The following is a 13,077-nucleotide window of genomic DNA, read 5'->3' on the forward strand; positions in this document are numbered from 1 at the left end:
TTCTCGCCTCGCGAGACTTATCACGCTTGTAAGATCGAACGTTCTGCCGAGCAACGATAAAATATGATAATTTCAGGCGTACAATTATTACGTCGCGCGGAAATTACCGCTAATTAATTAATATATCGCATCGGGTGGCGCGTGTGCGAGAGTTTGCAAGTTACCTTACATATGGTGGTGCATTTACTTGTCCGTTACAATAAAATTGAGAGCTAATGCCTCGCCGTATGATCGCCAGTATTGAGCGCTCGTAAGATATTAACGCTGAGATTAGGTGCACGGCGATTGAATAAAGTAATTTATTAACGCTGGTTAAACGAGTTTCGCAAGAGGACAAAACCCGTGAATGTTCACAAGCCAGCAATAAATACTCGAGTTTATGGCAAGGAATGAATACGCGACATCAGCCGCGTGTAAACTAATTTCGCGTCTCGGATGAATTTCCAAGATTAATACGTCGGACGACATCCGTTTGGATACCATTTAAACTCGTGTCGCACTACGCATTGGAGATTAAGAATTGCAAATTAGAATTCAGTCAATCAGAACGAAACAGATTAAAGTTAAAATTATCTGACTAGTCCAATTATATTCTTTAATGCAGTCCTTTGCAGTCTCTAATGTGTCCTGCGACGAGTTTTAGATTGATAATTGAGCGTCTTGACTTAATTCGTAAATGGAGAACAATAAATTTCAAAAATGTGTGCGTACACTCGAAGATTACACTCGAAGATGGAGACAAAAAATGTACACAAGTTTGAGGTATCGATTCATCGAGACCGACGTTATCATCGATGCAGTAGTTATCGTCGGACCGTCACGGATCCGCTCCAGAAAATCTCTAAACAGAGAGAATAAACGTTTTGATAAATCGGACGTGGCGCTGTAACGGCACGTATACGTGCAGCTAATCGATTCGTGTTTTCTTCAAAGACACCGATAGTGTTCCACAGCAGAAATCGAATAAGCTCGGGGGCGCACGAGCGCGCAAAGCGGTTTCGTACCGTGCAATCCCGCAGGAGTTTTCAATAAGCTCGGCGACTTGCTCCAATAAATCCCCCGTCGAGAACAATCCGCGATAAATCATTTTCTAACGGCAGCAACAGTGTTTGCGCTATAACGGTAATTGGTCTAGTCGCTGCCCGGTATCTCGAGTCTGGAGTGCAGCGAGATATTAATGATCGCGCCGGAACGGCGCGTATAACAAAGATACACGTTGCTTGTTTTGCAACGCTCGTCGATCGACGGATCGATTTCCTCTTACGACTTTCCTTTCCAAAAACAACTACTAAGTCGGCTACTAAGTGCGCACGAACACGTTCTTCGTGGAGAAGAAACGGTGCAATCCCATAATTCGATTTTCGGCAAAAATCAACGGCGTTTCTGTTGCGGACGCGAAGCATGAAAACATTAATATTTATTGATCCGTCTATATCCTGAGTCTTTTTCGCCCAACCTAAGTTTTTTTTTTACTGTTCTAGACTTTTTAAAAACGTGAACAATTTTAAATTACTTTTCAACAGCTGTGTTATATTACCAAATAGTTGTTTTTTTTACTGAAATGTCATTTGATATAGATATTGAAATTTGAGCGAAAGTAAAGATAAAATTTGACAGTAAAGTTTTATTTGTCCAGATCGAAAACTGGGTTAATAATTAATAAAACTCATCGAGAATTGAAAATAAAATAAAAAATTGTAAATTACTAATCCCTTTCTCGGATATATTTCTTTCTATTCGCGCATTATCAAAATGATGACATTTGTTTATTCGTCTATAAGCACTTTCGGTATTTCTGATGATTGCTTTTTCTATACGACCAGGATAGAAACACATACAAACAACACATAGAGTTTTGCGGCTACGGTTAAATTGTTTTCCTCCTACGATCGCACTTTCCTCTCCTCGAGCGACCGCGGAAAAATAGACTTTCGACTCGATCTGTCGCTGCCTGATCGGCTTGACGGCAAATAACGAGAATAATGGCCGCGTGTGTATATATACTCCGGTATTGACGCTTCTTTGTGTCGGTGAGTGGGCATACTCTCGTACAACCTCGAGGTCGATGGAAAGTGAAAACGAGTGACTTCTGTATGGATTGTCATATCGTATCGTGCATACGTTAACGCTAAAAGGGGCTGTTTATTATACATTGTCGATCTTTATCGGGTAGAATAATACCATTATAGTGATGTAGGATTTCCTCTATGAAGGAGAGTTAACGATCGATTTCTCTCTCATAACAACTTAAGCTTGCAACCGAGTTACCTAATTTATGTCGATTTGTTTTATCTTTTCTAGCCGCTCTTTTGATTTTTTTCTTTCTACAGTAATTAGTCCAGTAATTAAAGTTCAGTTAATTATAAGTTCATTAGCTTTGACCTCGAATTCCTTAAACGGACTTTCGAAACCGAGTTTAGTTTCCAATGCAATAACGAATATTCCGAGAATTCTCTGACGATATACTGCGTGACAATAAGTGTGCGTGCGACGTACGAACGGCTGATAATGATCCACGTGCCAACAATTAACCATGCACCGTCGGGTCGTTATTAGTTTCCCTTATAAGTAGGAAGAGAAGCGTCGGGAACGATAACGCGTAATTACGTACGTGCGCGCTTCTACCGTTAATAATGCACGCGAGTACGCGTCCTTGCACGATCTCCGCGAAACTCTTTTAAAGATTTCCCGCATTGTGATTTATCTCCATAAAAGTCACTCTTATAAAAACACACGCTTTCTTCGTCGCTGAATATCTCTTATTAAACCGACGTTAGTTAACGATCGGTTACGATTCGCCCCATATGGCGATCGTTCCTTACCGTATCGTACTTCCGGTAGTCTCGCAAAGTGATTTTACGCCTTCGGGTATCAACCTAATCGGAAATGGTCGCTGCTTCTTCGAGGGATTCGGTGGAAAGTTCCTGTAGCGATACTGCACTTGATACTTTCGGACAAATTATTACACGAAATTACGATTTCATTCCGACTCTCGCTTTCTCCTATGTTTAAATTAATTAACGGACTCTCTCATTTCGACACACACATACATATGGGCAGAGTAAATCAAATTAACCATCGAGCTACTATTAAACAAATATCGTAATTAATTATTTTTTAAGTATATATCGCCTTTTAAATCTATGTGTAACTCAAATTCTTCGTAGTGGTTCAATAAGTATATATATATATATTTTCATTTAACAGACGTGTTGATTTTTTTTAGCAACGCATCGGCGCGCCTAATTTCGCGCTTGATGTAATAAATGCGCAATGGCGTGATATCTAGACTTATTAAAACGACAGGAAAGCACGAAACTCGTGTATGCACTACTTAAAGACCGCTGTTCGCGTGAAAGTTTCGCGCGTATCGATATTTCGCAATTACGATATACCGGCTATTCGACGAATTAAACCGTCTTATCTATTACAACGAAGCGTTAATATAAATACTGTTCTGAATTATGTTACGACACGAATTATACGTATTGCCGTTACTTGCTTGCACGCGCGTGAATAGCGCGTGTTCGCGCGTACGTAAAATTGTTTAGTGCATACACGCGAAACCTATTATGGTTTGAGATGAGTAAGATCGCACGTATAAGTATTTGTGTATTTTATATCGCACACTAAGGAAAAAAATTTTAATACCACGCAGATTCCGTTCCATCACACGCGATTTCTTTTTCAAATAATTACACTCGAATATATAGAGAAGTTATCCATATCGAGAAAATAGCGTTTTCTCAATATCTACCGTAAGTGGAACACCACGCACATCAGCTTCGAAAGTCCGTAACTTTTATTTTCATGATGATGCCTTCGTGCTGCACTCTACAGCGGCGTATATATTCTACTATTAACGGGTTATTATTATCGCGATCTCGGCGCGGCAATAATTCGCCCGGGATTCTTAATTTAATCGCGAAAAATTACACAGCGGCGTATATATTCTACTATTAACGGGTTATTATCGCGATCTCGGCGCGGCAATAATTCGCCCGGGATTCTTAATTTAATCGCGAAAAATTACGCCATCACCTCACCAAGGACTCCGGCCGTCCTTACGTCCGGTATAATTTATCCTGCCAGGTTGAACCACCTTCGTCGCGACGACCGGCAGTCACACTCGAGTGCGGTTGACATCCTTTACTCGAGCAGTCGTATGTATCCTTGCCACGTCTCTCGCTCACGTGTCTCGATTTATGCTTGTTGCTCATTAGCACGTTACGAAATCTATTTTCCGCAATGAATTTCCCATTTTACGGAGAATCGTACATCGTCATTATTATTCCAACGTTTTTTGTTCATTAGAAACGACGTTTAAAGTGCCTTTATTGTGGTGAGTAATTTATTTAGAGCTATAAACGTATCGTAGAACTGCATGGATTCCGATCGGAATTATTCTGTATTTCCTATAGAAAATACAATCTAGAGAAGAAATCTAAAGAACAATTGAATAATTTCGATCGAAATCCATTCTAAATAATTCCATAGTATACATCCTGCGCACGTATTATGAAACTATGTTGTTCGGAATGGATTGCAAGCGGAATTGTTCAGTTCCCCTGTATTTTTCTAGGCAAAACGAAATAATTCTGATCGGAATCCATTCCAAACAATTCTATACGTGCCCTGGAAATGTTCCAAATGCATCGCCATGGAAATAGAATTCCAAAACTCGCGTTTCAGTTTCTAGAGTACAAAATGTGTGAATATTTTTCGTAAAATCGAACTCGGAAGTTGACGTAAATATGTCAACGACTATTCGATTTACTCCACTACTGCATAATTTTTTCTCTCACGAAAATATTCTTCTTATATATAAAAATAAAAAGATTAAGCGTTTACAGTAAAATATTGTTAAGTAGTTATTAATTAAACATCAAGTATCGATACACATTGAGAAAAATTTCTGATTAAAAATGACGAGCCAGAAGATTCTGATCGTATCAATTAAAATTCTAGTTAATTCAACAGAAATTATAATAGATTCAACCAGAAAATTCTAATTTGTCCATTTTGAGAATTCTAATTAATACAATCAGACTCTTTTTCCAGGGTAAACTTATATGTCTTCTTACGCCATAATTCCGGAAGGAACATATATAGTATCTACGTTTGAAAACTTTCTAGTAGCGCACGTGCCAGCGATCTGGGATAATGTCGACGATTTCAACGACTCGGATATCAGAAATCACACTCCCACGTGCTCCTTGTTCCGATGTGCGTGCTTCCCTGGGAGAAACGATTTTCGCGAGACGCGGTAGCCCGCGCGTCGTTGAGCAATCGTTTGACTTCACCGCGGTGATATCAGTGCCGATGTTCTCCAGAGTCGATCGGAACTGGCTGACCGACACCGGTCGTCGACGAGGCCCCTTTCTCCCTGTCGTCGTTATTTCAATAATGCTCACGTACGGCACATTATCCGCGCGCTCACAATTGACATCCTTTAAGGCACACCGCGTGGCGTCGCCCGTGTTATCCGCGCTTTACCGTTGCTCGTCGTTACGAGAGGGGAACCTTGAGATACCATGGTAGCCTTCGGTGACCCCCTGTCAATACCTCCGAAGCATTTACGTGAGAGCCTATCTTGCAAAACGTAAAACGAAGACCGCGATTATGTTTCACCTGGGTATATATCCCTAGCTATTTTTTATATACGACGCGTATAGCGTGCATTCTCCGCTTTTTCCACATTGCCGCGACGTCCCGGAGGTGGAGGCGTGAGAACCGGGTTTCCGGGATACGCCGCTGGGTATATGTTAGAATATACTCTCAACGCTTGACCTCCTCAGTAGGTATCGTATAATATATGCCACGAGGAAGCTAGACGTCTATTTCCCTCTATACAGTTTCGCTTTATAAAGATTCAATCAACAATTACGTACACTCTAAAACTTTCAGGGTGAATCTGAAGAGTGAAACCACACTCTTAAAGATTGAAAATTGAGTCACTCTTTTTCAAGATTACTTATTAATTTTTACTCTTTAAAGCGAGATTCCACTTTAAAGAATTTACCGAGTGTTTAATACTTACGTTGAAATTATTAACTTTAGTGTTAATATTATTTATATTTTATAGTTTTGACTGTATTCGAAATATCGTATTAATATTATTTAAGATATTATTGCTACTTACCAATGTTATTTATCTCGTCTACACTTTACGTCTTGTATCGCGACCGACTTAAAGCGAATTACAAAACAGATGCACGCGTTCGGATGTGGGTACCAATGGTCGCTCAGTATGCAATAATCCAGCGCATATAACGCTAATGCGACAGATCTAGCCGATATAGAACTCTCTGCGTAACGCTAATTAAGCCCAGAGTCCGGAGGATACAATTATGTGATTCTTAAATGGAAACTTGGCATGTGTGGTAATTTCGCGTCTTGAATTTCTTGATATATCCTATTACGTCGAGCTATGTCGGTCGTACCAAGCGAGAGTCACGCAACTTTTTTTTTCTCCGAATTACCGAAAGGCGCGTCGGTATATAGCTCGATGAATCTCCGCTTTTTCGCCAGATAATTCTCTCGTACTCGAGATAATTCACTCCCGTTTTCTCTCACAATAATTGCTCCCGTACTTGGAAATATTAATATTGATAGCACTGTCAGTTATCATAATTAAAAAGAAATTCGTAGACACATTAACGTATATCTGCACACAATTTTCACAACGTCAAACAGAGATGACAGCCGTTCGGAACTTTCTATTTATGTTCTCATCGACAGACTGACGTAAGAATTCATCATACTTTGGGACTTGAAGGCGAGTCGATGTAGTCATTGATAACCCGCTCGTTTCTCGTTTAAGCTCTCAATGGCCATCTCCAGCGGGATCAACGGCGGCGCGGACGTAGATTTGTCTTTATTTGGACTTCCATTAGGCCGAGACGTTGTTTGATCGTTCCCGTTACACGTTTTACGAGAATGGTCCGCGCGAGAAGTACTTTCTAGACACTCGGACTCTGAGGTCCAGCGGTTGGTCTTCGCCGTCGAGAAGGTCGACGATACATCAAAGGATCGCAGAACGAGCCCGCATACGATGTCACGCCAAGAATGAATTTGCTCATTGGATATGAAAGTTTGTTTTCTTAACAACCCCCTACGGCCTAGCTATATTCTTCGATCGACAAGTACCGTATGTATAACGAAGCAAAAAAAAAAGAGTGCGAAAGAATTTCGGAGAAAGACGGCGGAGAAATTTATCGATGAGATTTTGCGCTTCGACAAATTGTCGGACAAGTCGTCTAGCAGAAAATTAATGACGCGGCTATTTCAGTAGAAGCAAGATGATAAAAGCGATCCGGAACTCGATTCGAGTATATGTATATAAAAAGCGCTTTAAAAAATATAATATAGCGATATCTACTTATTGGAGAGGGCTATAAACGAAGCATTCTAGGTTAGAAAAGGTGTCGATTAAATGGGGCGAGATCGGAATGTATTACATCGTATCTTTAACATTTCAACGTATCTGCGCAGTTATCGTTTGGTTTAACCGGACGTGTAATCCTACTTGTAACTTATAGAGTTACGGGGCGGCGCGTAATTAAGTTACGGTATCCGTCGTTTCACCGCGTGGCGATTTGTATGTTTCTGTAAACGTGTTAATCTCGCAGGAAATTACCTTGTCTCTACGAACGATCGGTCGGGAGGGATCGAGCTGTGGATTGACCGCAAGGAGAATAGCCGTGTTAACGCAGATAGCATTCTTCCTATTTCCGACGAGACGTTGCCGCCTTGCCGGTCGGTGAATCGATCGACGGCCGTGATTACTATAATTACGATTATAATAGACGAGATCGGGGAATCCAGGTCGCTCGTGACTCGCGCGCTATATGAGGAATCGAAGAGACATTCCGCTTTCCAGCGGTAAGAAGCTTTGAGAAAAGCGCGGCGCGGACAGGAAAATTAAACGAGGGAGCGCTAATTAATGTTGTCAGTGCCTCGTCGATCCCACGCGAGAACCGGGGTTCAGGTTCAGGGATGCAACGGCGTGCATCGGCTGCGTCGCGATCCAACCACAATTGGCGAGACATTAATGAGAGTCCGTCGCGATCGACGACGCGCGTGGCGAGTGAGTCGGTGAGTTGTGAGTCATGCGGCAGGAAGTCCTTTTTCCGCGATGCGGCACAGTCGAACACCTTCCGCCCGACGAACTGGTACAAGGTGAAATCGAGCTTCGATTCGCGGCACGAAGGAGATCTGACGACTCTCAGAAACGTTTCTTTACGCGCAAAGGATCCTTTCTTCCTTCTCCCTCATTCTTCAATTACGTTTCATTTTGGAACAATTTCTTTTGCATCGAGATCAATCGTCGACCTTCTCTAGATAAGCAGATAGGATAAACTATTTGCCAAGTACATTGCGAAAATTGCTCCATTGTATCGGTGAGAATGAGATACGCCGAGATACAGCGGATAAAAGTGCGTCAAACAGCCGCGCGTTCGAAGAGCGGATGGCACGACAGACAACGCGAACGAACAACGCGAGAAATTTGCGCTATTAAATCTTATTCTCCTTCCTATCTACGTGTATCTTTTATTTTTTTGATATATATATATTCCTGCAGGATATCATCAGCGCGTCGTGATCGCGTGAGAGCTAAAAGTCGTCATTTCACAGGGAATTATTCAATGTCGTTTATTACCCGATACAGAAGATCGTGTACCACTAACTATCCAATTATGTTCCGATTAAAAAATAATGCGATAGTTGCGGTACACCGGCGTATCCCGTACGCTCGTCACGCATCATATAGTATATCTTATCTGCGTTATCAAACATCTATCGATGTCAGGAAGTGAACTTTAACTACTATTAACCATGCGGGACTTTCCAATAAATCGATTCAATGTTCATCGCTATCGGACAGATAAATGGGACAATATCAGCGTATTAACTAAACCGCAATATGTTTAACACATATTTCTGTACCTGATTAAATAATTAAATCTAATTTATCTAATCTCTGATCTTATTTGATTTTATACACATTTTTATTACTTTCCTTAAAAAATAGGTTAAGAGATCACGTAGTCTTACGCCGATTTTCATAGCCAGTTCTTATATTTAAGACTTTTAAATATGGTCTTAAAATGTTATAAGCCAATCAGAACCGTATTAGCATCTTAAGACATTATTTAAGTTTTAAAATAAGAACAGATTATGAACACTGGTCTCAAAAATATATTTGCGTTTTGTTTTAAACAAACAAATAATTTAACTCGCAAGTCAAAGCTCATCTGCCACATCTCTTCCTTATCCGGAAATGTACTGCGACACATTTGGCCGCCCGGGGCCGTCTGGTAATTAAGGTCAGATCAAATTTACGGACCATCGAATCGATGAAGCTATCTTGCGCCTCTGGCTCGATTCCAGAGAAAAAGCTGCGACAATGAGCAGGGCGATGACGACCATCCCTTTTTCTTATTACCCGCCGTTCCGTCTCTCATGCTGTGGTGCCATGAGTGGATTTTCGTGAGTAAGGGTTTCACCCTTCGGCCTAGCTATGGGCGCTAGGCTAAATCAATTAGGCGTCCGAGGTGGGAAATGTTGATACAATATAGGAATACGTGACGTTGCTTTATGGCCTTTAGAAGATGAAAAACAACAACGCAGGATCTCTCAACTATCTTTGCATATCGTCAAATGCGAGTATAAAAAAAATCAATTAAGAGAAATAATTTCTCCTATTTTCGGTCAAAGCGGATTTTAATACTTAAGTATTTCAATGTGAATTTGTATACAATGTACCTACTGAAATACTTAAGCACTAAGATCCGCTTTGAAAATAGGATTGTTTCTCTTAATTAATTTATTCTCGTTGGTCTAATACGAATTATAATTTTTTAGAAAAATCTAGCTTGTATTTTATCATTTTTTTTTTAAATAAAATGAAAATTAATAAGTACAACATATAATATAATATATTGATGATATAAAGTGTAATTTAAAAAATAATTCTTTTGTATTGAATACAGTCGATATTAGTGAACTTTTGATAAGACACGTAATTCGCGTTTGGCTTATTTGGACTGAACGTAAATCTGCATGAGTCGAGAACCACTGATCCTAGATTCTCTTTATGCATATCCTGCAAGCGGAGTTAGTCTGCAAAGCACGTTCAATAAAGCAGCTGTATGTGTCACGGACAAACGCGTGTAGAGATTTCGCGCAGTCTCTCATCGTCTGTAACTTTCGTGAACTCGTATAATACATAGTGCGATGAACTCGCCGTCACTTTATCTCTCTCCATGGTACGACGATAAGAATAATTGGACGTAAGACAGCACGGCAGATGAGAGACGGAGGTCTCCGTTGCGTAAAATTGCAGGTCATTCGCAAGTCCTCCGCTATCAAGCGTGTCTACAGTTTTCGGTTACGTAACTTCGTACAAAATCGTCCGGGCGCCTTTTTATGCAACTTTATGGAACAAATCGTACTGACATCTCTCATTTAATTTTTTCGTTTAATCTAATGATTAATTTCTTCCGTTCTTCAATTTACTACATTCGTATAATAAATAAAAAGATTATTGATCAACCCTGTTTTGAGACAGAATTAATTAGAAATTGTTTATTATAATACTTATTATTTACACTGATCACTTTTGACGATCTAACGTATTGATTAATCTAAACAGTTTATCCCAGATCAAATTGGTGAATATATTTTTTCTCTTGTTACAGATTTCGTGATGCCACCGCCCTATCATCGACATCGTTAGGTGGGCCCTCACAATGGCCTCGATCTTAGGAGATGGAACGGGCCCTGGAGGCCCCGGGCCCTCCCGATGCCTCTTGCTTCTGCAGAGGTCCCTGGCGATTCAGTTGATTCGAGGATCACCTCCTCACGTTGCAAACGCCGGTCAACGAGAAAGTCCAAAGGAACATCCAGCCGATGAGATGTGGATGTACGATAAGGGCTACAATCTGTTTCAGGTTAGTCGCGTTTTACTTTGTTTACGTCGTTGATGTGTTTTTGTCGCGTTGAATTTTCGTCGACAATATGCGCTTTTGATCTTTCGATAAACAGCATTGTGCGCTCTTTTTGTTCGTTGGCGCCGGAAAAGTCTGAACGGAAGCGACAATGTTGGAAGACGTTGCGACTCCGTCGACTCTTTATGTTCTCTTTGTTCCTTCTTCTTGTTGACCCGTAACGCGCGGGTCCTTTACGGTAAAGCGAACGTTGATTGCCCGCACCGTTATGCCACAATGAGACAATGTGAATTACGAGCAATTTCGCAAAAGTCAGCATAATCGAGGAGCGGCAGGTTAAACGGCGGAAGCTCGTTCTCGCGGTCGACGTTCTCGCACCGACGTCATCCGACCCTTCGATAATAAATTTCGCGTTTTACGTCCAGAATTCCTTCCATGGATGAAATAAACGGCGGCGAAACGAGAGATGCGCCGCTGAACGACGGCGGCGGCGGCGGCGGCGCCGTGCGCGTCGTAATGTAGCTTGTCTCGAATTTATCGCCACCAATGCGTAACATGTAACCGCTGAATATTCAACAGCGGTCTACTGTCTGGTCGGGAAAATCACATTAATGCTCGTGCCGATATAACCAATGACGAGAGGAAAGTGCACCGGTGGTAATAAGCGGTGTTATGCATTTTTTATTTTTACTCTCATTATGTGAGATAAGAATGGAAAATTAATAATTAATAATAAATAAATAATAAAATAAAATAATAAATTAATTAAATTAATAATGAATATATAATAGTTGTTACAAATTTTGATTACAAGACATAGTTTGAAAAATCAATATACCTTTGTCATGTTCTTGGAAATTTTCGGAATAATCAGAAAACAAAGGTGAAGATTATTCGTGACAAAATAAAGTTAGGACGTGACTCTCCGCAATAACGAAGTGCTCTCACTTTTCAACGAGTGCGTACTCGGCGGAGAAGCACCCTTGCGGAAAAATCAACGAGCGAGGCTCTTGCTTTCAGAGTTAATAATAAGGAACGTCGATAACGATGACAGTGAAGGTGCTAAACCGTTGAATATCCTGGAACAGCGTTTTTGATACTCTTAGGGATGACCTATTTTTGAAATATCCGAAACTGAGAACTTTTAATGCTTTGTAGTTAAATTTAAGAGGGGAAAATTTTCTCAAGTTGATTGAAAATTAAATGAGTTTCAACATTCTTGGTTAAAAAGAAACCCCACGGAATAAATTGAATGTGAAGTAACGCTTATGGAAGTTGGAATATCTCGAACGTAAAATCAGGAAATCGTGTTGTTCGTATGAGAGAAGATATAATCTCGAGGTCGCACAGTGAATTAGATCGACGTTCTATAATTGTTAAAGTAATTAGACGTTACTGAAGAAACGTTCTATGTATGTTTCATCGATATTATGGTTCCGCGTGGTTTCGCGCTATATATTGACCGTTTCATCGATGCTGCGGATAATAATCGATTGACGAAGATACGATCGCTTTTCAACGGAACGATCGTCAAAAGCATCGCTGTGCGCAGTACGATATGATCATTGTTCAGAACATTATGTTTCATCAATTAATTTTATCCAAAGAAGAACGTTATATACGAGATTCTATCACATATAATTAACGGTAACGGTAGTAATTAATGAAACAAAATGCATAAAAATGAAATTTATATACGTATATGATTTATAATAATCCAATTAATTTTTATATCATCGTATTATATTACTTATATTAGTTATTATATTAATAACAAATTAAATATATAATTAATAATATATATATATATAATTAGTAAATATATATAAATTAATTAAATTATGCGACAGTGTGATCGGACATTGTATGTACATTTTTTTTATGACCAAAGATTTTTAATTTACATCTTACGGTAGAAAAGCGACAATGACGAACGAACGGCAATACGGATCTATTACCATAGTAATCTCAGGTTACTAAATAATAGGGCATTGTTCGATACGGCTTTTGATCCGCAAAGTTGTTTACAAGATTTATCGAGGCCTTTCAGGTGCACAGTCTGCATTCGAGAAAAGGGTACTTTACGCTTCCTCGACGGCTCTCGCGAATGCATTGCCGGCCGTCG

At 40.1% G+C, this 13,077-nt stretch overlaps 1 protein-coding gene across 2 annotated transcripts in view; it reads left to right on the forward strand.

Annotated features, from left to right (window-relative positions):
* knockout (Stork-head domain-containing protein knockout) overlaps positions 1-13,077 on the forward strand; it is a 77,951-nt gene that overhangs the window by 29,578 nt on the left and 35,296 nt on the right. For both annotated transcript variants that reach the window (XM_018506203.1, XM_018506204.1), the window contains exon 2: positions 10,704-10,955. In XM_018506203.1, the coding sequence (XP_018361705.1) occupies positions 10,755-10,955 (201 nt within the window). In that variant the 5' untranslated portion in view covers positions 10,704-10,754. The remainder of the gene's footprint in view (positions 1-10,703; positions 10,956-13,077) is intronic.

This window comes from Trachymyrmex cornetzi, unplaced genomic scaffold (assembly GCF_001594075.2).
Source record: "Trachymyrmex cornetzi isolate Tcor2-1 unplaced genomic scaffold, Tcor1.1 scaffold223, whole genome shotgun sequence".
NCBI classification, from domain to species: domain Eukaryota; kingdom Metazoa; phylum Arthropoda; class Insecta; order Hymenoptera; family Formicidae; genus Trachymyrmex; species Trachymyrmex cornetzi.